This window comes from Symphalangus syndactylus, chromosome 8 (assembly GCF_028878055.3).
Source record: "Symphalangus syndactylus isolate Jambi chromosome 8, NHGRI_mSymSyn1-v2.1_pri, whole genome shotgun sequence".
Taxonomy (NCBI): domain Eukaryota; kingdom Metazoa; phylum Chordata; class Mammalia; order Primates; family Hylobatidae; genus Symphalangus; species Symphalangus syndactylus.
The window spans coordinates 13,554,868-13,580,388 of record NC_072430.2 but is presented as its reverse complement, the minus strand read 5'-3'; the positions used below and the strand labels follow the sequence as shown (position 1 = coordinate 13,580,388).

At 49.1% G+C, this 25,521-nt stretch overlaps 1 protein-coding gene across 6 annotated transcripts in view; it reads left to right on the top strand.

Annotated features, from left to right (window-relative positions):
- Nucleotides 1-12,625, top strand: part of COA8 (cytochrome c oxidase assembly factor 8) — a 28,767-nt gene extending 16,142 nt beyond the window's left edge. The window contains exons 5-6 of one of the 6 annotated variants that reach the window (XR_008659316.1): nt 9,182-9,272; nt 12,272-12,407. Coding sequence is in view for 5 of the 6 variants with exons in the window: in XM_055288069.2 (XP_055144044.1) it covers nt 9,182-9,272; nt 12,272-12,377 (197 nt within the window). In the remaining variant the exon portion in view is untranslated. Of the gene's footprint in view, nt 1-1,082; nt 1,204-9,150; nt 9,273-12,271 lie in introns of those variants that run through there. The other 5 variants (XM_055288069.2, XM_055288073.1, XM_055288068.1 and 2 more) reach the window with 5 other exon arrangements.
- Nucleotides 12,626-25,521: the final 12,896 nt, after the last annotated feature.

Sequence of the window (25,521 nt, the reverse complement as noted above, 5' to 3'; positions counted from 1 at the left end):
AATGTCCACTAGAAGAACAGATAAGGCTGTAGTGGTCTCTACCCACTCACTGGCCTTCACTGGAATATTCTGCAGCAGTGCAGAAAAATGAGTGATTGAGTTTGAAGTGCAAGCAGCAGAATACTGTGATTTCAGTTCTGCTGGTCTCAAAATTAAATCTCATTTGTAAGGCAGGCAGTATTGTGGGAGAATTCCTCTAATGTATTTCATTATCAGAGTGTTTATGCAGTGGCAGGAAGTGTACCATCAAGATGGGTTTAGCTTAAGTCAGTCTCCTGAGTATTTATGAAACACCCACTCGGTTTTCAGTAAGCGTGGTGAACTCGGTGTTTTGCCTCTTTCCCTGAACTTAGTAGTAGGTTCGGTATTAAGCTGCAGTGCTGCAGTGTGGATGGTGCCCTGCTTAGCAGATATTACAGCGCTTCTGCTGCCTGCTGAGCCTTGGCCTGGGGGTGTTGAGCCAAATGCAAGGAGACCTGTCCTGAGGGACGCCCGTGTCAATGGAGTCAGGTGGCAGCAGCTGGTACCCCTGCCTGCGGAATACTCCCATGGTCACCCTAACAGCAGTAACCACAAGCAAGGCACTAATGTGCCAGCCCTGCCCCTCCTGCCACACTGACGGAGTGTAGCTTCATGAGGTGTGCGGTTGCCGTCACACACTAGAGAGGAAGAAACTGAGATGGAGGTAAGTCACAGCCCTGGGGCCACACAGCCAGGTGGGGATGGTCTCGGCCTCTGTCCATCCCAGATGAGGTCTCGCTATGTTGACCAGGCTGGCCTCAAGCAGTCCTCCTGCCTCAACCTCTGAGTACGGACACAGTTTTGAGTGCCCTATACGTGTATTAACAGTAACACATGAGACAGAGTAGGCCCTCTTTATCCAAGGGATACATTCCGAGACCCCCAGTGAATGCCTAAGACCGAGGCTAGTACCAAGCCCTGTATGTACACTAGGTTTTTCCCTACACGATTGTCCCTCCCCTATGTCCTCAATTCAACCAACCACAGATTGAAAAATATCAAAAACAATAAACATAAACAATAAAATATTGAAAATAAAAAATACAATTTTTTCTTTTTAGACAGAGTCTCACTCTGTCACCCAGGCTGGAGTGCAGTGGCACGATCTCGGCTCACTGCAAACTCTGCCTCCTGGTTCAAGCGATTCTCCTGCCTCAGCCTTCTGAGTAGCTGGGACTACAGGTACACACCACCACGCCTGACTAATTTTTGTATTTTTAGTAGAGGCAGGGTTTCACCATGTTGGCCAGGCTGGCCTCAAACTCCTGACCTCAGATGATCCGCCCACCTCGGCCTCCCAAAGTTCTTTTTTTTTTTGAGACGGAGTCTCACTCTGTCGCCCAGGCTGGAGTGCAGTGGCATGATCTTGGCTTACTGCAAGCTCCGCCTCCTGGGTTCACACCATTCTCCTGCCTCAGCCTCTCCGAGTAGCTGGGACTACAGGCGCCCGCCACCACACCCGGCTAATTTTTTGTATTTTTAGTAGAGATGGGGTTTCACCATGGTCTCGATCTCCTGACCTCGTGATCCACCCGCCTCAGCCTCCCAAAGTGCTGGGATTACAAGCGTGAGCCATCACGCCCGGCCTCGGCCTCCCAAAGTTCTGGGATTACAGGCGTGAGCCACCACGCCTGGCCAAAAATAGAAAAATTTAGAAGTACAGCATAACGGCCAGGCGCGGTGGCTCACGCCTGTAATCCTAGCACTTTGGGAGGCTGAGGCGGGCAGATCACCTGAGGTCAGCAGTTCGAGACCAGCCTGGCTAACAATGTGAAATCCCGTCTATACTAAAGACACAAAACTAAAGACACAAGCCATCCTCCTGCCTCAGCTTCCCAAGTTGCTGGGACTGCAGGCACATGCCACCATGCCTCACTAATTAAAAAAAATTTTTTTTGTAGAATTTTTTTCTATGTTGCCCAGGTTTATTACACCATTATATTTTATTTTATTTATTTTTCGAGATGGAGTATCAATCTGTTACCCAGGCTGGAGTGCAGCGGCACAATCTCGGCTCACTGCAACTTCCACCTCTGGGTTCAAGCAATTCTCCTGCCTTAGCCTCCCAAATAGCGAGGACTACAGGCGTCTGCCACCACACCCAGCTAATTTTTGTTTTTTGTTTTTTGTGGGTTTTTTTGTTTTGTTTTTTGAAGCAGAGTCTCGCTCTGTCGCCAGGCTGGAGTGCAGTGGCCCTAACTTGGCTCACTGCAACCTCTACCTCCTGGGTTCAAGCAATCCTCCTGCCTCAGCCTCCTGAATAGCTGGGACTACAGGTGTGTGCTACCACACCAAGCTAATTTTTTTTGTATTTTTAGTAGAGATGAGGTTTCCCATGTTGGCCAGGATGGTCTCAATCTCTTCACCTCAGATCCACCCACCTCAGCCTCTCAAAGTGCTGGGATTACAGGCATGAGCCACTATGCCTGGCCTGTTTTTTTGTTGTTGTTGTTGTTGTTTTTGAGACAGAGTTTCATTCTTGTTGCCCAGGCTGGAGTGCAGTGGCGCAATCTCAGCTCACCGCAACCTCTGCCTCCTTGGTTCAAGGAATTTCTCCTGCCTCAGCCTCCTGAGTAGCTGGGATTACAGGCATGGGCCACCACGCCTGGCTAATTTTTTTTGTATTTTTAGTAGGGATAGAGTTTCTCCATTTTGGTCAGGCTGTTCTCGAACTCCCAACCTCAGGTGATCCGCCCGTCTTGGCCTCCCAAAGTGCTGGGATTACAGGCGTGAGCCACCGTGCCCAGCCTATTACACCATTTTATATAAAGGATTTGAGCATCCTGAAATGTTGGTATCTGTAGGAGTCCTGGAACCAATCTCCTATCGATACCAAGGGACGTTTCATTTTTAGCTATGATAAAGTTTATAAATTAGGCATGAGAGACTAGCAATGATAACTGATAAAATAGAACAAGTATAACAATATGCCAGCATCTCTAATCTTGTGCTTTGCGACCATTACCAAGTAAATAAGGGTTACTCAGACACAAGCACTGCTGTACGGCGACAGTGGATCTGATCACCGAGACGGCTGCTGAGTGAATAACGAGTGGGGTGCGTCTACACTGTGTATGTGCTGGACAAAGGGAGGAATCGCCTCCTGGGCGGGTCGGAGCAGGACCTTGGGAGGTTTCATCACGTTACTCAGAACAACATGCAGTTCAAAACTTATGAATTGTTCATTTCTGGAATTTTCCATTTAATATTTTCAGACCCCACTTTACCTTGGGTAACTGAAACCATGGAAAGCAAAACCATGGATGGAGGGGATGGCTGTGCTGCCGCCATCTCCCTTACACAGTTGAGTAAACCGAGGCACAGAAGAAAATGAAGTAGCCCCAGATGCCATAGGAAATGGCAGAACTGAAGGGAAAAGCAGAGCAGGGGGCTGTAGAGTTAAACTGCTCTTCATTCTGGTGGCACTAGACCTGTCCGAGCGGCCAGAGGACACGTGGCTCCTGTCCTGTCTGCTATGTGGCTAGGGGACAGCCGTGCTTGTTTCTGTCTGTGTGAATAAAGGGGTTGCCAGACACCCTCCCCGCTCTGTGGGAGGGAGGGTGGAATCACGCCCTTGGCCACTTTGCCCCCTCCCCCTTGGGCTGGAGCATCAGCGTTAGCTGTGCCACAGGGTGGCGTGCGCTGTGCTGGACGTGGCACCTTCAGGGGAAGGCAGTCTGCTGGGGAGGCTGGAGAGCACCCTGGTTAGGAGCCGAGCATGGCCCCTGCGCCTCTGCATGGGAGGTCCCGGAGATGCAGGAGACCCTGAGCCGGAGCCCAGCGCTCTTACTAGAGACCTCATTTCCTGTTCGGGGACTGGGGCTTCTAAGCCAGAGTGCTCCGCCTGCAGCCGCCACCCTGGATGTGGTTTCATTCCCTGGTCCCTGAGCCATAGCTGGGGGGCATGAGACTGTCCCCTGGGCTGCTTTGGGGACCCTACTTCAGGGCAGCCCTGCCACTCCCTGTAACAGGCTATGGGTCCTGCCCTGTGGCCTTTCTACCTCTCTTGCGTGTGGGTGAACCTGAGCGTGGCCACCGCCCTGGGAGTGCCACAGAGGCAAGCGGCACTGGTCCTCATGTGTTAACAGCCCCACCAGCACGCGGAGATGGAATAGTCAGGCCGGGACCTGTCCCAGGAATGGGCAGGCTGTTAACCCAGGATGCATTCAAGTTAGGATACATTTCATTCCCGTGTAGCGGTGGCTCACAGTTCCTCCGTAGAATCTGCAGGAGTGTGCGTGATGAAACACGTCATTCATTATGCATGGTATAGATACCTGCGGCCGGGCGCGGTGGCTCACGCTTGTAATCCCAGCACTTTGGGAGGCCGAGGCGGGCGGATCACGAGGTCAGGAGATCGAGGCCATCCTGGCTAACACAGTGAAACCCCGTCTCTACTAAAAAATACAAAAAATTAGCCGGGCGTGGTGGCGGGCGCCTGTAGTCCCAGCTACTCGGGGGGCTGAGGCAGGAGAATGGCGTGAACCTGGGAGGCAGAGCTTGCAGTGAGCCAAGATCACACCACTGCACTCCAGCCTGGGCAACAGAGTAAGACTCTGTCTCAAAAAAAAAAAAAAAAATAGATACCTGCCTGAGTCATAATCACTTGTGAAGAAAATGAGTTATGCTGTGACCTTTAGATACAATTCACATACCATAAAATTCACCGTCTTTTTTTTTTTTTTTTTTTTGAGACGGAATCTCCTTGTCGTGCCCTGCCTAAATTCACCCTTTTAAACTGTATAATTCCGTGGCTTTTAGTAGTCACAAGATTGTACAACTACATCACTAATTCTGAACATTTTCATCACCTTAAGAAGAAACCCCATACCCATTAGCCAGTCTCAATTCCTGCCTCACCTAACCCTGGCAGCCCACTTTCTATCTCTGGATTTGCCTATTCTGAACATTTTCAGATAAATGGAAACATACAATATGTGGTCTTTTGTGTCTGCCTTTTTTCACTCAAGTTCATAATATTTTCAAGATTTATATATATTGTCTCATGTATTAGTACTTTGGAGATTTTTTTATGGCTGTCTAATATTATACACAGATATACTATGTTTTGTTTATCTACTTACTAGTTGATAAGCATTTGGATTATTTCTCCCCTTTGGCTATTATGAATTATGCTACTGTGAATAATCCTGTATATACCTACAGGTGAATTGCTGAGTTAAGAGTCTTTTTGGCCTGGCGCAGTGGCTCACGCCTGTAATCCCAGCTCTTTGGGAGGCCGAGGTGGATGGATCACTTGAGGTCAGGAGTTCATGACCAGCCTGGCCAACATGGTGAAATCCCATCTCTACTAAAAATACAAAAAATTAGCTGGGTGTGGTGGCGGGCGCCTGTAATCCCAGCTACTCGGGAGGCTGAAGCAGGAGAATTCGCTGGAACCCAGGAGGTGGAGGTTGCAGCGAGCCGAGATTGCGCCATTGCACTCCAGCCTGGGCGACAGAGCGAGACTCCATCTCAAAAAACAAAAAAAGAGTCTTTTTTCCTTCTGAGACCAAATACCTGGTGTCTTCTCTCGTTCCACTTCTCCAGCTCTTCGACACCAGCTATAGGTGTCCAGCAATTCAGTGCAATTCTGACACTATCCACTTGGAGTTCATGTCTGATGCCACAGGTTAAAGACCCAGTCCCACAGATTGCCTCCACTGAGGCAGTCTTTCTCTTTGATAAATTCCTGTTTAAATCCTTTGCCAGTTGCCAGTCCTGGGCCACCTGTCCCTCTGACTGACAGGCTATAAATCAGACTGTGACCCCCTCCGCAGGATTGATAATTTGCTAGAATGTATCACAACATTCAGAAAGGTGCTTTACTTACTCTTAGCGGTTTATTATAAAGGATACAACTCAGGGACAGCCAGATAGCAGAGATGCACATGTCGAGGTATGGGGGGCATGCGGAGCCCCTGTGCCCTCTCTGGGCATGCCACCCTCCCAGCACCTTTTGTTTGTTTGTTTTTTTGAGCAGGGTCTCACTCTGTTGCCCAGGCTGAGTGCAGTGGCATGATCATGGCTCACTGCAGCGTCAGCCTCCTGGGCTCAAGCAACCCTCCCTCGGCCCCACAAAGCACTGGGATAACAGGCATGAGCCACCGTGCCTGGCCTCCTCCCAGCACCTCGATATGTTCTGTAGCCCGGAAGCTCTCTGAACCCCATGGTTTAGGGATTTTTATGGAGGTCTCATGAGGTAGGCATGATTGATTAAATCATTGGCCATTGGTAATTAGCTCAATATCTACTCCCTCTCCTTTCCCCAAAACGGAAAGTTTTGAGCTTCCAATCAAGGCTTGGTCTTTCCGGCCCCCATCCCGAAGCTGTACAGGAGCCCACCAGAGCTGCCCCATTGGAACAGGAGCAGCTGCTATCACCCTTAACCACTCAGGACATTCTGAGGTTTTAGGAGCTCCGTGCCAGGAACAGGGGACAAAGACCAAATATCTCTCTATAATGCCACATGGGTCTTATGATAACGAACTCTGTGTTTAACTTTTTCAGAGTGGCCTGACCTATTTTTTTATTTCCACCAGCAATGTATGAGAGTTCTAATTTCTCTACATCCTTGTCAACACTTGCTATTGTCTGTGTGTTTAATAGCTATCGTAGTGGGCGTGACGTGGCATGACTTTGTCTTTCTGATTTTCCAATGGTGTTAAGCATCTCGTCATGTGCTTATTGGTTATTTGTGTATCTTTTTTGGAGAAATTCCCGTTTAAATCCTTTGCCCATTTTAAAAGTGGATGATTTGGCCAGGTGTGGTGGCTCACGCCTGTAATCCCAACACTCTGGGAGGCCGAGGCAGGCGGATCACAAAGTCAGGAGTTCAAGACCAGTCTGACCAATGTGGTGAAACCCCGTCTCTGCTAGAAATACAAAAATTAGCCAGGCATGGTGGTGCTTACCTGTAATCCCAGCTACTCAGGAGGCTGAGGCAGGAGAATCGCTTGAACCCAGTAAGCAGAGGTTGCAGTGAGCCGAGATTGTGCCACTGCACTCCAGCCTGGGCGACAGAGCAAGACTCTGTCTCTAAATAAATAAATAAATAAATAGGATGATTTGTCTTTTTGTTGCTGAGATAAAAGAGTTCTTGGCCAGGCACAGTGGCTCACGCCTGTAATACCAGCACTTTGGGAGGCCAAGGCAGGTGGATCACCTAAAGTTGGGAGTTCAAGACCAGCCTGACCAACATGGAGAAACCCGTCTCTACTAAAACGACAAAATAGCTGGGCGTGGTGGCACATACCTGTAATCCCAGCTACTCGGGAGGCTGAGGCAGGAGAATCGCTTGAACCTGGCAGGTGGAGGTTGTGGTGAGCCGAGATCGTGCCATTGCACTCCAGCCTGGGCAACAAAAGCAAAACTCCGTCTCAAAAATAAAAAGTTATTTACATATTGTTGATACTAGACCCTTATTAGATGGATGATTAGCAAATGTTTTTCTCCCGTTCTATAGGTTTTTTCTCTTTTTTTTTTTTTTGAAACAGAGTCTTGCTCTGTCGCCAGGCTGGAGTGCAGTGGCGTGATCTTGGCTCACTGCAACCTCCACCTCTTGGGTTCAAGCAATTCTCCTGCCTCAGCCTCCCGAGTAACTAGGACTACAGATGCGCGCCACTACACCCAGCTAATTTTTGTACTTTTAGTAGAGACGGGGTTTCACCATGTTGGCCAGGATGGTCTCGATCTCCTGACCTTGTGATCCATTTGCCTCGGCCTCCCAAAGTGCTGGGATTACAGGCTTGAGCCACCATGCCCGGCCCGGCCCTTTTTTTTGTTGTTTTTTGTTTTTGTTTTTGGAGACGGAGTTTCGCTGTTGTTGCCCGGGCTGGAGTGCAGTGACACGATCTCGGCTCATTGCAACCTCCACCTCCTGAGTTCAAGCAATTCTCCTACCTCAGCTTCCCGAGTAGCTGGGATTACAGGTGCCTGCTACCATGCCTGGCTAATTTTTGTATTTTTAGTAGACACGGGGTTTCAGGACATTGGCCAGGCTGGTCTCGAACTCCTGACCTCAGGTGATCCGCCCACCTCAGCCTCCCAAAGTGCTGAGATTATAGGCTTGAGCCACTGCACCTGGCCTTTTTTTTTTTTTTTTTTTTTTTTACGAGACAGGGTCTGGCTCTGTTGCCCAGGCTGGAGTGCAGTGATCATGGCTCACTGCAACCTTGAACTCCTGGGCTCAGGTGACCCTCCTTCCCCGGCCTCTTGAGTAGCTAAGACTACAGGCATGCACCACCATACCTGGCTAATTTTTTTATTTTTTGGAGAGATGAGGTCTTATTATGTTGCCCAGGCTAGTCTTGAACTCCTGGTCCCAAGTGATCCTCCTGCCTCAGCTTCCCAAGTAGCTGGGACTACAGACGTGCACCACCACGCCCAGCTAGTTTTTGTATTTTTAGTAGAGATGAGGTTTTACCTTGTTGGCCAGGATGGTCTGGATCTCTTGATCTCGTGATCGGCCCAGCTCGGCCTCCCAAAGTGCTGGGATTACAGGCATGAGCTACCGTGCCTGGCCTTTTTTTTTTTTTTGATACGGAGTTTTACTCTTTTGACCAGACTGGAGTGAAGTGGCATGATCTGGGCTCATTGTAACCTCCACCACCCCCCACCTGCCCCCATATTTTTAGTAGAGACGGGTTTCACCATGTTGGCCCGGCTGGTCTCAAACTCCTGACCTCAGGTGATCCACCTGCCTCGGCCTCCCAAAGTGCTAGGATTACAGATGTGAGCCACCACATCTGGCTAATTTTTGGATTTTTAATAGAGATGGGGTTTCACCATGTTGGCCACGCTGGTCATGAACTCCTGACCTCAAGTGATCCTCCCACCTCGGCCTCCCAAAGTGCTGGGATTATAGGCGTGAGCCACTGCACCTGGCCTATTTTGTATTTTTCAGTATACACATCTTACACGTCTCCTCTCAAATTTATTCCTAAGTCTTTTATTATTTTTGATGCTATCATAAGTAGAATTGTTTTCTTAATTTCATTTTCAGACTGTTTATTGCTAGTGTATAGAAATACAGTTGATGTTTGTATATTGGTCTTGTATATATCCTGCAAGCTTGCTGAACTCACTTGTTAGCTCTAATAGTTTTTTTGTTTATCCTTTCTCCTTAAGTCTTAATGTGTAAGCTGAAATTAACTTTCAGGTCAGAAAGCAACACTGAATGCAGAAGAAATGGCGGACTTTTACAAGGAATTTTTAAGTAAAAATTTTCAGAAGCACATGTATTATAACAGGTAGGTGTTTACTCTTTTCCTGAAAATTTGAATAGCACATCCAGATTAGGTAGGAGTGTTTTCTTTTTTTTTTTTTTTTTGAGTCGGAGTCTCGCTCTGTCACCCAGGCTGGAGTGCAATGGCGCAATCTCAGCTCACTGCAAGCTCCGCCTCCCGGGTTCACGCCATTCTCCTGCCTCAGCCTCTCCGAGTAGCTGGAACTACAGGCGCCCGCCACCACGCCCGGCTAATTTGGTAGGAGTGTTTTCTTACCTGAATTTAACAACATTCATGTTTATATCAGAGGTAGAAGTTGCAAGACTTTATCAACTTTTTTTTGAGACGGAGTCTTGCTCTCTCGCCCAGGCTGGAGTGCAGTGGTGCCATCTCCGCTCACTGCAAGCTCCACCTCCCAGGTTCACGCCATTCTCCTGCCTCAGCCTCCCGAGTAGCTGGGACTACAGGTGCCCGCCACCACGCCCGGCTAATTTTTTGTATTTTTAGTAGAGACAAGGTTTCACTGTGTTAGCCAGGATGGTCTCAATGTCCTGACCTCGTGATCCACCTGCCTCGGCCTCCCAAAGTGCTGGGATTACAGGCGTGAGCCACTGCGCCCGGCCTATCAACTTTATTTTTTAAGTGACTGCAGTGGCTTAAAAAGATACCAATTTTTTTTAGGTCGGGCACGGTGGTTCACACCTGTAATCCCAGCACTTTAGGAGGCCAAGGTGGACGTATCACCTGAGGACGGGAGTTCAAGACCAGCCTGACCAACATGGAGAAACCCTGTCTCTACTAAAAATACAAAATTAGCCGGGCGTGGTGGTGCATGCCTGTAATCCCAGCTGCTCAGGAGGCCGAGTCAGGAGAATCGCTTGAACGTGGAAGGTGGAGGTTGCGGTGAGCTGAGATCGTGCCATTGCACTCCAGCCTGGGCAATGAGAACAAAACTCCGTCTCAAAAAAAAAAAAAAAGGGTTTTTAGCTGGTTACAGATAATAATGACCTGTATTTACAGGTGAAATTAATAGGACATAATATCTGAGATTTGCTTTAAAATATTTGTAGGTTGGATACAGTGGCTCACACCTGTAATCCCATGACTTTGGGAGGCCAAGGTGGGTAGATCACTTGAGTCCAGGAGTTCAAGACCAGTCTGGGCAACACAGTGAAAGGCTTGCTAGGAGGACCACTTGAGCCTGGGAGGTTAAGGCTACAGTGAGCCGAGATCCGGCCACTGCATTCCAGCCTGGATGACAGAGTAAGACCTTGTCTCAATAAATAAATAAGCAAGTAATTAAAAATTCAAAATATATATATATATATAAAACAGTTACAGAGTTACAAAGCCTGATGGGCAGGTGAAGCCAGACTTCAAGAATGTCGACATGGGCCAGGCATGGTAGCTCACACCTGTAATCCAAGCACTTTGGGAGGCCGAGACAGATGGATTGCTTGAGCCCAGGAGTTTGAGACCAGCCTGGACAACATGACAAAACCCTGTCTCTACAAAAAATACAAAAATTAGCTGGGTATGGTAGTGTGCGCCTGTAATCCCAGCTATAGGAGGCTGAGGCAGGAGGATCCCTTGAGCCCAGGAGGTGGAGGTTGCAGTGAGCCCAGATCCCTCTACTGCACTCCAGCCTGGGCTACAGAGTGAGACCCTGTCTAATAAAAAAAAGAGAATGTAGATACAGTCAAAGGCTGGATGGACTCAGTGAGGGACAGTCTGACCTAAAGATTAGTCCTGAAATATCTGGATTCCGTTTCTAAGGTTGTCATGTATTACTCTGAATTAGTTAAGTCATTCAAACAAGCGAGTATAATCTTTCCCTGGTCTTTGGACACGTAGTTTGTTTGCACTGGGCACAATCTCTGATGGGCTTCATGTTTTCTCTGTGGCACTCAGGTGAAGAGGACCAGCCTTACCCAAGATCAGGTCTTAGAGGAGCTTGGCCCCCACCACCACCTCCTGCCCCTGCCTTCCCCGTGGCAATAGCGGAAGCGTAGCTTGCTTTTACATGTCATAGAATCAGGTTGTCTGTATTAGTGAAATGGAATATGGCTTTTCCTTGAAGAACTGTAATCCCCATGGGCTACCGGTTTTCTTCTCCTGGAAGTGCTTATTTACTTTGGGCACTGCTCCTCATGACAGTATTGCTTAAGTAGGTGGAGATGTAAAGGTGGTTTGCAGGTGGAGAGGAACTTTCTGTCCTGCCATGCAAAGCCTCCAGAGTGGTCGTGGCCCATCACGTCCCTAAAATGCTGCCAGCTCGGGAGGCCTGGGGTTTCCAAGGGCTCTCTTGGATCTTTTAGCAAAAATCGAAGGAGTACTGAAGAGGCTGAGGCAGGAGAATTACTTGAACCCAGGAGGCAGAGGTTGCAATGAGCCAAGATTGTGCCAGTATACTCCAGCCTGGACAACTAAGCAAGATGAAAAAACGACAACAAAAAAACACCAAAGGAGGGGCTGGGCATGGTGGCTCACACCTGTAATCCCAGAACTTTGGGAGGTCGAGGCAGGTGGGTCACGAGGTCAGGAGATCGAGACCATCCTGGCTAACACAGTGAAACCCTGTCTCTACTAAAAAAAAAAATACAAAAAGTTAGCTGGGCGTGGTGGCAGGCGCCTGTAGTCCCAGCTACTCAGGAGGCTGAGGCAGGAGAATGGCTCGAACCCAGGAGGCAGAGCTTGCAGTCAGCCGAGATCACGCCACTGCACGCCAGCCTGGGCGACAGACCGAGACTCCGTCTCAAAAAAAAAAAACACCAAAGGAGGATGGTGGCGGCCTCCAGAAACAAGATTGGGGAGAACTCCAGGCGTCGCCAGTGGGCCTCCCTCTCAGCCTGAAGAGAGGCCGGCCTCTATGAATAGTTTAGCTTTAACAAGGGCGGGGAAGGGCAAAGCAGTTGAGGCCTGGTCAGTTGAACTCATCCTCGGCTGAGAGCCACTTCTGGGCCAGGGCACCAAGCCTCAGTCCCTGCCACCGTGTCACCTGTGCATCCTCTGTTTCTCTACAGAGATTGGTACAAGCGCAATTTTGCCATCACCTTCTTCATGGGAAAAGTGGCCCTGGAAAGGATTTGGAACAAGCTTAAACAGAAACAAAAGAAGAGGAGCAACTAGGAGTCCACTCTGACCCAGCCAGAGTCCAGGTTTCCACAGGAAGCAGATGGTCAGAGGAGCTCCTTTCACAGGGACTCTGAGAAAAACCGGAACTGATCACAAGAAGCCCCACATCTTCCTAAGGGGCCCCGTGGCATGTGTGGGGGCAGGGTAGGTCCTGGGGCACTGTGGGCTGCCTGCCTGCCGATGTGGGCTCTAGGCCAGCTTGTTGTCATGGACATGGTGTCAAATAAAGCCCAAGAACTGGGTGCCCGTTTCCTGTGTTTCGAATTATACCAATTCAAAACAGAACTATTTAAAAATATTGGCCGGGCGCGGTGGCTCACGCTTGTAATCTCAGCACTTTGGGAGGCCAAGGCGGGCGGATCACGAGGTCAGGAGATCGAGACCACAGTGAAACCCCGTCTCTACTAAAAATACAAAAAATTAGCCGGGTGTGGTGGCGGGCGCCTGTAGTCCCAGCTACTCGGAGAGGCTGAGGCAGGAGAATGGCGTGAACCCGGGAGGCGGAGCTTGCAGTGAGCTGAGATCGCGCCACTGCACTCCAGCCTGGGCGACAGAGCGAGACTCCGTCTCAAAAAAAAAAAAAAAAAAAAAAAAAATAGGCCAGGCACGGTGGCGCACGCCTGTAATCCCAGCACTTTGGGAGGCTGAGGCAGGTGGATCGCTTGAGATCAGGAGTTCAAGATCAGCCTGGACAACATGGCAAAACCTGTCTCTACAAAGAATTAGCTGGGCATGGTGGCACGCACCTGTAGTCTCAGCTGCTGTGGAGGCTGAGGCATGAGACGCTTGAATCCAGGAGGTGGAGGTTGCAGTGATCCAAGATCGCACCACTGCACTTCAGCCTGGAAGACCAAGTGAGACTCTGTATCCAAAAATAATAATAATAAATAAATAAAAATATTAATAAAGTTTTACTGGAAAAAAAAAAAGCCTGCTGACGGGAATGATGTGGAAGCTGACTGCCAAGCGATCGGTGTGCTGGCCGTGGGGTCAGCACCACCCTCACTGTGAGTCCTCAGCTGGTGGGTCCTCACGGGCTGCGTCCTGAATGCGGGTGCGGTGTGAGGACATGAAAGCAAATGCAATTTTATTACATGCCAAAAAGTTTAACTTGATTCTTGGTGTTAACTATGTTAGTAGATTCTTCAATGCTATAAGCAAATTAACAAGAAACAGCAGCACTATTTTCCTCTTTTCTTAAACACAAAGGTTAAATGGCCAGGCGTGGTGGCTCATACCTGTAATCCCAACAATTTGGGAGGCCAAGGCAAGCAAATCACTTGAGCTCAGGAGTTCAAACTAGTTTGGGCAACATGACGAAACCCTGCCTCTACAAAACATGCAAAAATTAGCTGGGCATGGTAGCACACGCCTGTAGTCCCGGCTACTTTAGAGGCTGAGCTTCGAGGATTGATTGAGCCAGTGAGGTCCAGGCTGCAGTAAGCCAAGATCCCACCACTAGGCAACAGAGCCAGACCCTGTCTCAAATAAAAATTAAAAAAATAATAGAAGGCCAGGTGCAGTGGCTCACGCCTGTAATCCCAGCACTTTGGAAGGCCGAGGCAGGTGGATCACGAGGTCAGGAGATCGAGACCATCCTGGCTAACACGGTGAAACCCCGTCAACACTAAAAATACAAAAAATTCTCCGGGCGTGGTGGCGGGCGCCTGTAGTCCCAGCTACTCCGGAGCCTGAGGCAGGAGAATGGCGTGAACCCGGGAGGCGGAGCTTGCAGTGAGCGGAGATGGCGCCACTGCACTCCAGCCTGGGTGACAGAGTGAAACTCCGTCTCAAAAAAAAAAAAAAAAAAAGACTCCATCTCAAGAAAAAAAAAAAGATTGGCCTGGCACCATGGCTCTCGCCTATAATCTCAGCACTTTGGGAGGCCGAGGCTGGCGCATCACGAGGTGGAGAGATCGAGACCATCCTGGCCAACATGGTGAAACCCCATCTCTACTAAAAATACAAAAATTAGCTGGGCATGTGGTGTGCCCCTGTAGTCGCAGCTACTCGGGAGGCTGAGGCAGGAGAATCACTTGAACCTGGGAGGCAGAGGTTGCAGTGAGCCGAGGTTGCATCACTGCACTCCAGCCTGGGTGACAGAGCGAGACTCCGTCTCAAAAAAAAAAAAAAAAAAGATTATCCAGCCGGGTGTGGTGGCTCACGCCTATAATCCCAGCACTTTGGGAGGCTTAGGAGGGCGGATCACCTGAGGTCAGGAGTTCGAGACCAGCCTGGCCAACATAGTGAAACCCTGTCTCTACTAAAAATACAAAAATTATCCGGGTGTTGTGGCAGGCGCCTGTCATCCCAGCTGCTCAGGAGGCTGAGGCAGGAGAATTGCTTGAACTCGGTAGGCAGAGGTTGCAGTGAGCCGAGATTGCGCCACTGCACTCCAGCCTGGGTGACAAGCAAAACTCTCAAAAAAAAAAGAAAAAAAGATTAACCCAAAAATTTGTATGCTCATTTTTTAAATTAGGTTAATATAATTGTAACAGCCATATTCAAATAAAGTATTTCTGTGGGCCTTTAAATATTTATAAAATAAAGCTTACCTCAGTGATGTGGGTTTTTGGGGTTTTTTTTATTTGTTTGTTTGTTTTTTTTTTTGAGACGATGTCTTGCTCGTTCACCCAGGCTGGAGTGCAGTGGCGCGATTTCAGCTCACTGTAACCTCTGCCTCCCAGGTGCAAGCGATTCTTCAGTCTCAGCCTCCCAAGAGCTGGGACTACAGGTACGTGCCAACACACCCAGCTAATTTTTGTATTTTTAGTAGAGATGGGGTTTCACCATGTTGGCCAGGCTGGTCTTGATTGCTTGACCTCACGACCTGCCCGCCTCAGCCTCCCTAAAGTGTTGTGATTACAGGTGTGAGCCACCGCGACCAGCCCAGTGATGTGTTTTATGCCACTTTTCCCACAAAATGCATGTTTGTTAAAATGTGAAATATTTTAAATATTTTAATTTGGAGTTTAAAAGCAACATAAAATTGAGTCTCTTTCCCCCACTTTGTGTGTTGGGTGGTGTTTGTAGAAACTGATTTTTTACCTGCTCATATTCACCCAAAAAAAGAAGCCGGATGTAGCTATCAGAAGTTCAGCAGGACTCACGAGGGCTATCTCAGGTCAGTGAAAACAGGATATCTAATGCCTTTTCTTCTTTTTGTTTTGTTTTGACACGGACTCTCGGTCTGTCACTCAGGCAGGAGTGCAGTGGCATGATCTCTGCTCACTGCAGGCTTCACCTCCCGGGTTCAAGCAATGCTCCTGCCTCAACCTCCAGAGTAGCTGGGATTACAGGCGCGCACTACCACGCCCGGCTAATTTTTGTATTTTTAGTAGAGATGGGGTTTCACCATGTTGGCCAGGCTGGTCTTGAACTCCTGACCTCAGGTGATCTGCCCGCTTCAGCCTCCCAAAGTGCTGAGATTACAGGTGTGAGCCACCGAGCCCCGCCTTCCTTGTTTTTATTTAATCCTAATAATGTACAGGAAGCTGCACCTGCCTGCAAGCCTCAGCTCCCTTGATGCCATCCCGTAGCTCTGGCAGAGCCCCCAGCAGGGCTCCAGTTGGCATCAGGTACGGCATTTGCTCGCACAAATGCTGGAGTTATAATGAGTAATAGGAGCATCTTCAAAAAAAAAAACCTCCCCAGGGGAAGGCCGCAGTGTGGGAGCATCTTTGGGAGCTGCAGGTGGAGGACCCAGGCCTGCCCACACACATGCTGCTCTTTAAAGGAAGCGGAATTGCATCAGGGCTACGGAGAAGCCTTGCCTTGGGGCAGCAGTGCTACCCTGCTTCGATCTTTTGCGCCTAAGAGGACAAAGCTTGAGAGCTGTTTTCTGACAAGCCCTTTAGTCTGCTTCCAGCACGGGGACGTGGCTGTTTCCAAGCCTTTGTGCCTCGTGGCTGTTTCCAAGCCTTTGTGCCTCAGGCACATGCTGAGCCTTCCACCCCCAGCAGAGGAGTGAGCCACAGAAGGCCCTTTGTTCTGTACATTTGCAAGGAGTATTTTAGACTTCTGATTAATGGGGGAACCACACAACTCCTGGCAGATTGTATGACAGTTTTCTGTTTGCTGATTTTTTTTATTTTTATTTTTGCTACCAGCATTGTTTTCTCCGTTTGCTGATTTTTTTTATTGTTATTTTTGCTACCAGCATTGTTTTTTCTGTTTTTTTTTTTTTTTTTTTAAAACCAGCAACAAGGCCGGGTGCAGTGGCTCACGCCTGTAATTCCAGCACTTTGGCATGACCTCCGCACAAGGTCAGGAGTTCGAGACCAGCCTGGCCAGCATGGCGAAACCCCGTCTCTACTAAAAATACAAAAATTAGCTGGGCCATGGTGGCGCGCGCCTGTAACCCCATCTACTCAGGAGACTGAGGTAGGAGAATTGCTTGACCCCAGGAAGCAGAGGTTGCAGTGAGCTGAGATCGCACCACTGCACTCCTGCCTGGGCGTCAGAGCGAGACTCCAAACTCCGTCTCAAAACACAATCAAACAAACAAAAAACAGAAACAAAAATAGCTCTATTCTGCTGATATTTTTAAAGTTAAAATTGTAACAGTGTGTCTGGTTAGGAAATTGGAGCAGCATAGGAAGGAGGAGATGACAAAGGAATAGGCTGGCTTCCTTTCTAAATCCGTAATTAATTTTCCTGAAGGTGAGGCTGGAGGTTCCTGTTCTGAAAGCCCCCTAATTGGGAGGCAGCCAGTAGAGTTTGGGGTCTGGGTGCTGCTGGCATTTTCGTCCCCGTGGCCCACTGGGTTCGCCTTCCCAGAGTCTTATTAGATTCCCTCTCAGGCTCCCCCATGCTTGCATTTTTTTTTTTTTTTTTTGCCTTTTAACATAGATCCCTTCTGAACGGTGTGCTACAGCGCCTTCATTCCTTTCCAGAGTATTTTCCTCTTGTGGTGCATGCTCTGCAGTGGGTCAGCTTTTGTTGTGGATGGCTGAGAGCGAGGCTGAGCCACCCCTGCCTCCTGGTGGATGTGGGCCGCACCCTTCCAGCCGGTCCCACCTGCTGACCAGCTGTTCTGGCTGCTCCTTCAACTATAGGCTGCAAGCATTTGAAGGGAGGAGATGTGGGGAATGGTTAAAATCTGTTAACGTTTATTCAGCCAAGAAATATTGAGCACCTGCTCTGCTGGGCACAAGGGCCCCGATGGTAGTTCATTGTTGCGCCCCCTGCACAGACTAGCAGGATTTAAAGTAAGAGAAAAAAGCCAGTCACATAATGTAGACCCCACCAGAATGTTTTACAGAATCAGCTGATCTGACTCATGTTTACATTCCCAGTTAATCATAGATTTTAATTATATTCTTTTTTTTTTTTTGAGACGGAGTCTCACTCTGTCACCAGGCTGGAGTGCAGTGGCGTGATCTTGGCTCACTGCAGCCTCCACCCACTGGGTTCAAGCGATTCTTCTACCTCAGCCTCCCGAGTAGCTGGGACTACAGGTGTGCGCTACCACCACAAGCTAATTTTTGTATTTTTAGGAGAGACAGTGTTTCACCATATGGGCCAGGCTGGTCTCAAACTCCTGACCTCATGATCCGCCTGCCTCGGCTTCCCAAAGTGCTGGGATTACAGGCGTGAGCCACCGTGCCCAGCCTATTCTTAACTTTCAGTTGCAGAAGCCTCTCTACTCACAAGGTCCAGCAATTACATCTGAGTGCTCATTAATAAAAATGATTTCTTGCTATGTCACAATGAAAGCACTGTGAAATTAATAGCCAAGTTTTAAGACGTGAAATTTCTTTTTTTTTTGAGACAGGGTCTCACTCTGTCCCCCAAGCTGGAGTACAGTGGCACACTCTCCGCTCACTGCAACCTCTGCTTCCCAGGTTCAAGCGATCCTCCTGCCTCAGCCTCCTGAGTAACTGGGAGTACAGGCGCTGGCCACCACACCAAGCTAATTGTTATACTTTTTGTAGAGACGGTTTCACTATGTTGCCCAGGCTGGTCTCGAATTCCTGGGCTTAAGTGATCTCGCCTCATCCTCTCAAAATGCTGGAATTACAGGCATGAGCCACTGCTCCCGGCCAAGACATGAAATTTCAAGTAGGGTTGTACATACAATTACAGGAGCCCTTCAAGTCACCTGTCATACTCCCTACCTGGCCTCATCTATCTGAAGCCTCAGGTGTAGCCTAGAATGCCCTCACAACCACTCCCCACTCCACAAAGACACGGCTCCCCTATGAAACCACAGAGTCTCCCCTGGGTGGACAGGTGCTCCTGCTCTGTGCCCCTCAGTGCTCTGGACAAGCCTCAGTGATTTACAGAACTCTGGCCAGGCGAGGTGGCTCATGCCTGTAATTCCAGCACTTTGGGAGACTGAGGCAGGTTGATCACCTGAGGTCAGGAGTTGGAGACCAGCCTGGCCAACATGGTGAAACCCCATCTCTACTAAAAATACAAAAATTAGCCAGGCGTGGTGGTGGGTACCTGTAATCCCAGCTACTTGGGTGGCTGAGGCAGGAGAATCACTTGAACCTGGGAGCTGGAGGTGGTAGTGAGCTGAGATTGCGCAACTGCACTCCAGCCTGGGAAACAGAGACTCTGTCTCAAAAAAAAAGAAAAAAAAAAAAAAGCCTGGCGCAGTGGCTTATGCCTGTAATCCTAATACTTTGGGAGGCCAATGCAGGCAGATCACGAGGTCAAGAGATTGAGACCATCCTGGCCAACATGGTGAAACGCTGTCTCTACTAAAAATACAAAAATTAGCTGGGTGTGGTGGTGCACATCTATAGTCACAGCTACTCGGGAGGCTGAGGCAGAAGAATCGCTTGAATCCGGGAGGTGGAGTTTGCAGTGAGCCTTGATCAAGCCACTGCACTCCAGCCAGGCGACGAGCGAGACTCCATCTCAAAAAAGAAAAAAGAGTCTGGATGCAGTGGCTCACGCCCGTTATCCCAGCACTTTGGGAGGCCAAGGTGGTCAGATCACCTGAGGGCGGGAGTTCGAGACTAGCCTGACCAACATGGAGAAACCCCACCTCTACTAAAAATACAAAAAATTAGCCAGGCGTGGCGCTGCATGCTTGTAATCCCAGCTGCTCAGAGGCTGAGGTAGGAGAATTGTTTGAACCCGAGAGGCAGAGGTTGTGGTGAGCCAAGATCGCGCCATTGCACTCTTGCCTGGACAACAAGAGCAAAACTCCATCTCAAAAAAAAAAAAAAGAAAGAAAAGAAAAATTCTAGATTTACAGAACCCACTCGGCCGTCCTGTCATTGGTGATGTGTCAGCCTCTCCACACACACCAGCATCTGCCTAGTGGGGGGTGAGTCATACTCATCTCTGGTATCCAGGAGCCTCCCACTCGGAGCACTTGCTCAATGAATGAATGCAGAGGCTCATGGGAAGAGAAGTGTAGTGAGGATAGACTTTTGCTTATCTGGCATTTCTGGGGCCCAGGCCTCCCCGTTCTGTGCCCATGTGGCTCTAGAAAGGCCAAAGCCACCTCCTCTACAGAGCTGGGCACACTAGCCAGCATAGCTGGCCAAAGCTAGCCCAGGCCTTCCCAGAGCAATGAGGAAAAAAGACCCGGCGCTTTCTTCCCAGGGGGTTCTGAAGTCAAGGGTGTGAGTCTGGTAGTGATCCTGCCCAAGGATGAAGTCAACTCTGCAGAGCAGAGCTGAGAAATGGAAAGAGGAAGATTCCAGACAGGAAGGGTGGAGTGCCTGGATCCAGCCATGCCTGGGGCCTCAGATCACCCTCCAACTTTGAGGTATTTGCTTGAAATTTGATTCGTTTCTTTACCTGCACCCCAGAAGCCTGACTGATCCAGATTACCTCAAATAGCACATGCCTAGAGTGGCCTCTGAGGTCTCAGTTCTCGGGGAGGGGGTAGTAAAGGTGGTGGTGTGATCCGAGTACCTTTCAATCAACATCCAGTTGGCTCTGAGTCCCGGGGTCCACCTGAAACCAAGCCAGGCTGGCAGAGGCCATGAGCCCATCTCTGGGCCTGACCATCAGAGGCATCCCCAGTTGATTTCGAACAGCCTGAGAAACCCTCTGGGAAGGGAGTGTAGGTGCCAGGAGTCTGTAATGAGATAATCATTACACAGTGAGGAGAGGTCATCCCAGTAAGCACCTGGGGGGCTTGGGATGCTGGCACAGTGCAAGAGGCCTGTCCCTTGGGGATTCTTAGCGAATGAACCTTGTCACTAGAAATGAATGTGTTATTGTAAAGAACTCAGGCAGGGGCAGTGGTTCATGCCTGTAATCCCAGCACTTTGGGAGGCCGAGGCAAGCAGATCACTTGAGGTCAGGAGTTCCAGACAATCCTGGCCAACATGGTGAAACCCCTTCTCTACTAAAACTACACAAAAATGGCTGGGGGCGGTGGCTCACGCCTGTAATCCCAGCACTTTGGGAGGCCAAGGCAGGTGGATCACCTGAGGTCAAGAGTTCGAGACCATCCTGGCCAACATGGTGAAACCCTGTCTCTACTAATAATACAAAAAATTAGCCAGGCATGATGGCAGGTGCCTGTAATCCCAGCTATTCGGGGGGCTGAGGCAGGAGAATCACTTAAACCCGGGAGGTGGAGGTTGCGGTAAGCCGAGATCGTGCCATTGCACTCCAGCCTGGGCGACAAGAGCGAAACTCCATTTCAAAAAACAAAAAAATTAACTGGGTGTTGTGGCTCGTGACCATAATCCCAGCTACTTGGGAGGCTGGGACGGGAGAATCTCTTGAACCCCGAGACGGTGGTTTCCGTGAGCTGAGATCACGCCACTCCACTCTAGCCTGGGCAGCTGAGCAAGACTCCATCTCAAAACAAAAACAAACAAACAAAAAATTAGCCAGACGTGGTAGTGGACACCTGTGGTCCCAGCTCCTGGGGAGGCTGAGGCATGAGAATCACTTGAACCCAGGAGGCGGAGGTTGCAGCGAGCCGAGATCTCACCATTGCACTCCCGTCTGGGCGACAGAGCGATATCCTGTCTCAAAAACAAAAAAACAAAAAAACAAAAAAAACTGATGCCACTACACACCTGTTAGAATGGCTGCTGACATACAAAACATTGACTGCTGGGTGAGGTGTCAAAGCTCCAGCATCAGAAAGTGGTCCACTCGAGGGTTGGTAAGAAAAATTTACTGGCTACAGTACAGGTTTGGAAAAGGAACATTTGGCCTGATGTGGTGGCTCAGGCCCGTATGTCATTCCAACATTATGGGAGGCCAAGGCACACAGATCACTTGAGGTCAGGAGTTCCAGACCAGCCTGGCCAACGTGGCGAAACTCTGTCTCTATTAAAAATACAAAAATTAGCTAGGTGTGGTGATGGGCATCTGTAATCCCAGCTACTCAGGGGGCTGAGGCAGGAGAATCGCTTGAACCCAGGAGGTGGAGGTTGCAGTGAATGGAGATCACACCAGTGCACTCCAGCCTGGGTGACAGCAAGACTCTGTCTCAAAAAAAAAAAAAAAAAGAAAAAGGAACGTTTTATTGGAAAGAAAGAACACTGAGGAAGAGGGCATCAAGGTTCTTCAGTAACAGAGGACCGAGTGAGCCTCGGTAGATTTTTCCTTAGGGGCATTTATGAATCTTAAGGTGGGGGCTTAAGGGTAATTTGAACCATATTAGCAATGTAGGTCATGATAAATAATTACATTTGTAGACATTTGGTGCCTTAATGTCAGCAATGGTTGCACAGTGAGTTTTGACATGCATGCATTCTGCAGAGCTATAGAAATTCTAGTTACTTAGAAATTTTGGGGAAAGGGCCAGGCACAGTGGCTCATGCCTATAATCCCAGCACTTTGGGAGGCCGAGGCAGATGGATCACCTGAGGTCAGGAATTTGAGACCAGCCTGGCCAACATGATGAAACCCTATCTCTACTAAAAATACAAAAATTAGCTGGGCATGGTGGTGAGTGCCTGTAATCCCAGCTACTCAGGAGGCTGAGGCAGGACAATCACTTGGACCCAGGAGATGGAGGTTGCAGTGAGTCAAGATTGTGCCATTGCACTCCAGCCTGTCTCAAAAAAATAAAAAAAAAATTAAAAAAGAAATTCTGGGGAAAGAAACCTAGGACCAGATCCCTGCTTTAGATAATAGGGAAGCCTAATTACTTTTTTTTTTTTTTTTTTGAGACGGAGTCTTTCTCTCTCCCCCAGGCTGGAGTGCAGTGGCGCAATCTCGGCTCACTGCAAGCTCCGCCTCCCGGGTTCACACCATTCTCCTGCCTCAGCCTCCCGAGTAGCTGGGACTACAGGCACCTGCCACCATGCCCGGCTAATTTTTTGTATTTTTTTAGTAGAGACGGGGTTTCACCGTGTTAGCCAGGATGGTCTCGATCTCCTGACCTTGTGATCCGCCCGCCTCGGCCTCCCAAAGTGCTGGGATTACAGGCTTGAGCCACCGCACCCGGCCAGGGAAGCCTAATTACTTTTGAATTCCTCAGATAAGGAGTTTTGTTTCTGGACGGCCTTCCTGGTGATCACCACCAAATGCAGGTGAGGATGGAGCAACAGGAACGCTCATTCATTGCTGGTGGGAATGCAAAATGGCACAGCCACTGCAGAAGAGTTTGGCAGTTTCTTACAAAATTAAACATACTCTTACCATGCATTCTAGCAATCATGCTCCTAGGTATTTATGCAAATGAATTGAAAACTTATATCAATCTACGGCCATACCACCCTGAACGCGCCTGATCTTGTCTGATCTCGGAAGCTAAGCAGGGTCGGGCCTGGTTAGTACTTGGATGAGAGACAAAAACACATCTTAACTTTCGGCCGGGCGCGGTGGCTCACGCCTGTAATCCTAGCACTTTGGGAGGCCAAGGCGGGCGGATCACAAGGTCAGGAGATCAAGACCATCCTGGCTAACACGGTGAAACCCCATCTCTACTAAAAATACAAAAAAATAGCCAGACGTGTTGGCGGGCGCCTGTAGTCCCAGCTACTCGGGAGGCTGAGGCAGGAGAATGGCGTGAACCTGGGAGGCGGAGCTTGCAGTGAGCCGAGATCACACCACTGCACACTAGCCTGGGGGACAGCAAGACTCCGTCTCAAAAAAAAAAAAAAATAAGAAAACTTATATCCACACAAAATCCTGTACCCAGATGTTTATTGCAGACTAATTCATAATTGCCAAAATTTAGAAGCTATCAAGACACCCTTCAGTTGGTGGTACATCCAGATAATGGAATATTATTCAATACTAAAAGGAAACAAGACATGGAGTAATTTTTTTTTTTTTTTTTTTTTTTTTTTTTTTGAGACAGTCTCACTGTGTCGTGCAGGTTGGAGTGCAGTGGTGCAATCTCAGCTCACTGCAACCTCCAGCTCCCGGGTTCAAGCAGTTCTCCTGCCTCAGCCTCCTGAGTAGCTGAGACTACAGGTGCATGCCACCACGCCCTGCTAATTTTTTGTATTTTTAGTAGAGATGTGGTTTCACCATGCTGGCCAGGCTGGTCTAAAACTCCTGACCTCATGATCCACCCACCTCGGCCTCCCAAAGTGCTGGGATTACAGGCGTGAGCCACCACACCCGGCCAGGGGAATCTTAAATGCATATTACTAAGTGAAAGAAGCCAATCTGAAAAGGCTCCATACTGTACAATTCCAACTGTATAACATTGTGGAAAAGGCAAAACTATGAAGACAGTAAAAAAATGAGTGGTTGCCAGGGGTTAGGAGGGAGCGGGATGAATAGGCAGAGCACAGAGGCTTTTTAGGGCAATGAAAATATTCTGGCCAGGTGCAGTGGCTCACCCCTGTAATCCCGGCACTTTGGGAGGCCAAGGCGGGCAGATCACCTGAGGTCAGGGGTTCGAGACCAGCCTGACCAACACGGAGAAACCCCATCTCTACTAAAAATACATAATTAGCCAGGCATGGTGGCACATGCCTGTAATCCCATCTACTTGGGAGGCTGAAACAAGAGAATCGCTTGAACCCGGGAGGCACAGGTTGCAGTGAGCTGAGATCACCCCACTGCACTCCAGCCTGGGTGACAAGAGTGAAACTCCGCCTCAAAATAATAATAATAATAATAATAATAATAATAATAATAATAATAAATAGGCTGGGTTCAGTGGCTCACACCTGTAATCCCAGCACTTTGGGAGGCTGTGGGGATGGATCACTTGAGGCCAGGAGTTCAAGACCAGCCTGGCCAACATGGCAAAACCCCATCTCTACTAAAAATAGAAAAATTAGCCGGGCATGGTGGCACACTCCTGTAGTTCCAGCTACATGAGAGGCTGAGGTGGAAGAATTGCTTGAGCCCAGGAGGTGGAGGTGGCAGTGAGCCGAGATCGAGCCAGTGCATCCAGCCTGGGGGACAGAGCGAGACTCTGTCTCAGAAAATAATAAATAAATAAATAAAAATGACAGTCTGTGTGTACAGTTTTCCATTCTAACCACTTTTTTTTTTTTTTTTTTTTTTTGAGACGGAGTCTCGCTCTGTCGCCCAAGCTGGAGTGCAGTGGCGCAATCTTGGCTCACTGAAAGCTCCGCCTCCTGGGTTCACACCATTCTCCCACCTCAGCCTCTGGAGTAGCTGGGACTACAGGCACCTGCCACCACGCCTGGCTAACTTTCTGTATTTTTAGTAGAGATGGGGTTTCACCATGTTAGCCAGGATGGTCTCGATCTCCTGACCTCGTGATCTGCCCACCTCGGCCTTCCAAAGTGCTGGGATTACAGGCGTGAGCTACCGCTCCTGGTCCATTCTAACCACTTTCAAGTGCACAGGCCAGTGTCATTGAGCACATTCACACTGTTGTACAAGCACCGTCCATCTCCAGAAATCTTTCATCCTCCCAGACTGAAACTCTGTCCGCCTTAAACAACTCCCCATTTCCCACTCCCAGTCCCTGGCAACCACCATTCCACTTCCTGTGTCTATGAATTTGCCTGCTTTGGGGACCTCAAGCCTAGTGTTTGTCTTTTTGTGGCTGGCTTATTTCACTGGCTTATTTCAGCACAGGTCCTCCAGGTCCATCCGTGGTGTAGCAGGTAGACACCTGTTGCAGACAGATAAGCCAAGTCCCAGTCTCGGCTATGCCACTTGAGCCCTCTGAGCCTCAGACACTGCTGTAGACTGGGAATAGTGATCCTTCACCACAAAAGGTACATGAGGGGTCCAATTACGTTCCTGGGAGGACAGCAGG